Source organism: Lycium ferocissimum, chromosome 4 (genome assembly GCF_029784015.1).
Source record: "Lycium ferocissimum isolate CSIRO_LF1 chromosome 4, AGI_CSIRO_Lferr_CH_V1, whole genome shotgun sequence".
NCBI lineage: Eukaryota > Viridiplantae > Streptophyta > Magnoliopsida > Solanales > Solanaceae > Lycium > Lycium ferocissimum.
This window is the reverse complement of record NC_081345.1, coordinates 49291815-49296804: the sequence shown is the minus strand read 5'-3', so window position 1 is coordinate 49296804 and position 4990 is coordinate 49291815. Positions and strand designations below refer to the sequence as shown.

Here is a 4990-nt window from a genome sequence, read left to right as displayed (position 1 = left end):
CTCTCCCTCCTCCATCTCCACCAAAAAAGTAGCCGTCAATTAAGAAGTTTTTTAGAATGCTCTCCGTACAGAAAACACCTGTTCGGGTTTAACGGCTACTTTCTTGGCGCCTCTCCGCCACGTTCCACCACTTGTCGTCGTTGACGGGAGATCTAGTGACACGAGACCCAGATAATTCTACTCCAAACTCAATAGCGAACTAAAATCGAGTCATCACATTTCGATTCTATCACAGAATTGCAGGATCAAAAGTTCCCATTTGGCCGAACTTGTGCACACTTTTTTTGATTTTATTTGTTTGGGTTAATCTCTTAAGAAACAACACTTGCGGTTGGTATATGAATTGAGACTCAATCTGTGACTGAAATCTGGTAATGGGGGATAATTGACACTCCCATTTGTTCACTTCAACTAAAATTCCTTCCTGCCCACCACCTGTTTGAAAATTTGCCGCAGAGAAGGATTTAGTTATTGCTTACCTAATCTCCGGAGCAATCAAAAGAGGCCCTACTTGCCACTCTTTTATGTGAAGATTAACGCCTCCGCTAAGCTTCTCCAGTAAATCGTTATGAATATTCAGGCAACTAAAAGTCGTTTTCGTGATTTTTATATTTTACTACATTTCAATGTATTCATCTTTTTTTTTGTGTGTGTGTGTAAATATAGTGAATGTTCCAAATATAATGCCTGTTTTTACTCCACTTCATTTTCATGATTTTTATATTTCGCTGTATTTCAATGTATTCATCTTTTTTTGGTGTAAATATAGTGAATGTTCCGATGGGACATTTGTAAACAATGATATACAGCCGTTGGGTATTTTGGTGTAATTCAAAACGATGAAATACAGCCGGTGTATTTACGTGTATTTAAAAAAATTGAAATACAACCGAATCCAGCAAAACGATGTTATCTGGGAGACTTCTGTATTTTTGAAAAGTTATGTGCTGAGTTTTTTTGAATTCAAAATTTTTGGAATGGAGTAATTTGGAGAGAGAAACGTGAGCTGTTATGGAACTTCAGCCGTTATGTGTGATACATGGTAGATTTAATTTAACTTATCATTTAAAATGAAAGAAGAGAATCTGTTCCATAAATATAGCCTATTTTTACTCTGCCAGATTTTGTATTTTCGTGTATTTCAAAAAGGCGAACTCTGCCGGATTTGTATTTCCGTGTATTTCAAAAACGCGAAATACAACCGAATACAACAAAAACTAGCTACGGTTTGTAAATATAAAAAAAAAGTAGCTATAAATTGTTAGAAGCTATTAAAAGGTAGTTGTTTATGTAAGTTTCACTTAAAATAATTCCATTTTCTAGCCCTTTTTCAACTAATTCCAGCATATGTATATAAACTGTATAATTGTTATATATGTATCACTACAGTATATGTATAGAAAATATATCATTATTGTATAATTTGTGTATAATAAATGTATAATCAACATATAATTAGAAAATATATCATTGGTGTATAATTTATGTTTAACAAATGTATATTTACTAATTTATACATATTATACATGTCTTGAGATATTTCTTGAAGGCTCAATTAACGTATACTTACTAATTATACATATATATACATGTTTTGGGATATTTTTTGAAGGCTCGATATGAATTTTTTTAAGTCGATCTTTAGTGACGACTTTTCAATCTTAAGTCGCCACAATATTCTTTGTTCTTTTTGTAGCGAATCTTTTAGTGACGACTTTTCTATCTTTTGTGGCGACTAAGTCTGATATTTTTTTTTTTTTGGTAGCGAATAGGCTGCTGGGTTAGCGCTTGGCAATACTTTGAGTCGAACGGCCAATTCGGCGTATTAATGCGTAGAACTTAAACTCATAGCAGAAATGCATTGTAGTCATCTACAGCTCCATAATTTAAGCATGACCAAAGTACATGAAGTGATGATGCAACAATATACCAAGTGTAATCCCACAAAGTGGGTCTGGGACATGAAGTGATGATAAAAAAAAACAGTCATTCAAAAAACAAAAGCAGAAATGCATTGTAGTCATCTACAGCTCCATAATTTAAGCATGACCAAAGTACATGAAGTGATGATGTAACAATATACCAAGTGTAATCCCACAAAGTGGGTCTGGGACATGAAGTGATGATAAAAAAAAAACAGTCATTCAAAAAACAAAAGCTGAATAATGAAGACATGCACCTAGCCATTCAAACTAAAACTTTTGATGGAATTTTCCGACGAAATCTGTCGGATAATGGCTTGTGACGTTTCGTAGGAAATCTCATATTTCTCGCAGCATTCCGATGGAAGAATCTGTCGGAAATTCACGTTCTTTAGTAGTGAAACAAGTTGGAATCGGCTTTATAAATCCTCACTAATCATATTAAATATATTAATTAGAGGTGAGGGGAAAGCCAATTCCGTGGCGCTTTGTGGGAAACACAACAAAAAACATACTACAAATGACCCCAATTGCAACTGGCAAAGAAGTAAGCAATTCCTCTGTTTGATCAGAAGGTTTCGGATAAAAACAATTCACCACATTCTGATCAAACAAAGCAACAACAGCAAACACCAACACTGACATAAAACCATGCAAGAAATCAATAAATTTCAGCTTGTATTTCTTTGCAATTTGATGTGAAATTCTTGCTGATCCATCAATTATCCACAACCCTCGTATCGTCGCTAATCCATAACAAATTTTTCCTTTCTTGTCTGTGAAACTATCTGTGAAGCTCAATATGAAACATGATAGTCCACATACTGCAACAAGTGCAATAGTTAAAAGTTGACTAATTTTGTCACAATGGCCTTGATTTGTGAATATTGGTGACAAAAGTTGAAAGGCAAGGACAGAGCCAGTAGGGAGAAGATTGGCTAAGTGGGCTGTGCTTTGAAATGTTTGAGTAATTGCCTTTTGTATAAGGTTTTTTTCTACTTCTGGCAGGGTTAAATTTTCTTCTAAGAGGGGAGATTTCCTTTCTTGATCAAGATTTTGGGATGTTTCTTCTTCTACCTTGATCTCCATATCCTCACTTTTTTTCAAGTTTGTGCTAGAATTCTTGCTGTGTGTCAATTCAAGATGCATTTATAAGTGAAGGAAAGGATTGATTTCATAGACCATGCATCACCAATTTTCAATTTATCAAAGTCATAAAACTTACTTTGTAAGAGAAAAGTACATCTGCCACTTTAGCAACTCACCTTGCATAATATCCACGTCGCACAATTTGTAAAAAAAAAAAAAAAAACTCATTTTCTTAACCCCATTTAAAATAAATAACTCATGATGTTCCACATGGTGAAAGACATGAGGTATTTGGTCGGGTCGAAAATAGTTAGTTTTTTAATTGGTTCCACATGGATATTATGTATGGTAAGTAGCTGATGTAAGTATACTTATATGACAGGTTTATACATGGGGCAATCAACTTGCATTTTTGAGGATCGAATTTAGCATTTTTCATTTTAGAGGGTGTTTGGATTGGCTTATTTTAAGTGCTTATTAGCTTTTAAGCTCTTTTTTAGTCTTTATGGTGTATGAAAAAGATAAAAAGTGTTTTTAAACACTTACTTTTAGGCTTAAAAAGTACAAAAATAAGTCAAAAGTCAAAAGTCAAAAGTTGAGTATAATCAACTTATGGCTTTGGCTTTTAGCTTATAAGCTACTTTTAAAAAGTCAATCCAAACACCCTCTTAATCTTGTTTTGACAGCATAGTTGAGTTATTTCTCAATAATACAATGGTTAGTTTTATGATTTTAGTGCAATAAATTGAAAGTTGAATGATAAAATTTAGATGCAAAAAAATGGAGCACAAGATGGTGAGTGATGCCTTGCAAGTTGCAAGGAACAAAACTCATAAGCGGTTTCCGTATTTGGTGATTACAGTTATAAAAAGTATGTACAAGCTAACCCTTTTAATGTGTGCAACATTAGCTGTTGTTAGCAAATCTTAACTTTTCTGGAATTTGCTTCTTTTTAGGATTTTTGAAGAAAAGCAAGTTTGAACTTGCCTTGATATTTAAGTTATATATATTGATAATGCAAAGATTTTTATACTCCAGTAATTAGTGCAATTTTTAACTAGGGGCGGATGCAGTCAGGTGCGCGAGGTTTATCTGAACTCAATACTTTCTATATAATATAAATTTATGTGTAAAAAATCATTAAAATTACAGCAAGTAGCAAGTAGGTCTAAACTCATATTTTTAAAATACAAAATGTTCAATGCGTTAATCTTAAAGATTGAACCCATAAAGTTTAACTTCGGATTCGCGAAGAGAAATTTCACATTTAGGAATAAAACCTCCCTAACGAAGGTGATTCTGTATCCAACATGGCCCGAAGACGAGAGCTCTAATTCAGGATGAAGGAGTTGTAATCAGTTATCGCTCCATCGCAATCCTTATCGGTGAATCCTTTAATTTGTTATATTTGATAACCGTCAGCAACGTTTGCAAATGGATGATATTGTTGCTTTTCTGGAAGGTTTCTTGCTTTAGAATAGAAAGTAACAAACTTTGCTTTTTCTTGCTCTTCTTATTCTTTCAGCAACAATATATGCGAATTGAAGATTTTACTTTAGAGTCACCTCTTCGTTTGAAAGTATACAATATCATCATCAGACAAGAGACTCGTGACATACATCAACAAATTTGTTTGGCCTAAGTCCAATTTAATTAAGCAAAAGAAATGATAAAGTTTTATTCTTTTATCAAAGTAAAAATGCCGTGGGCTTGCCATATTTTAGATACAACAACAACATACCCAGTGAAATCTCACATTGTGGGATCTGGGGAGGGTAAAGTGTACACAGATCTTACCCCTACCTTGGAAGGTAGGCAGGCTGATTCCGAAAGACCCTCAGCTCAAGAGAAAACATGGCAAAAAAGGTCAGATAAAGACAAGCAATTCAAAGCAGTATGAAAATGAATATAACGAAAGCGAAAAAGTCATGATAAATCAGTTTGAAAAAAGAAGCAATAGCTACCACAAATAAATAAGA

At 33.7% G+C, this 4990-nt stretch overlaps 1 protein-coding gene across 1 annotated transcript; it reads right to left on the bottom strand.

Moving 5' to 3' along the window:
* Positions 1 to 2372: 2372 nt before the first annotated feature.
* Positions 2373 to 3124, bottom strand: LOC132054816 (protein DMP4-like). The gene has a single exon (XM_059446789.1). The coding sequence runs from the start codon at positions 3069 to 3071 to the stop codon at positions 2373 to 2375; it is 699 nt and encodes a 232-aa protein (XP_059302772.1). The 5' UTR covers positions 3072 to 3124.
* Positions 3125 to 4990: the final 1866 nt, after the last annotated feature.

Bases quoted from the DNA above. Each gene is read 5' to 3' on its own strand.
- LOC132054816 (XM_059446789.1), bottom strand. From the start codon at position 3,071: ATGCATCTTGAATTGACACACAGCAAGAATTCTAGCACAAACTTGAAA.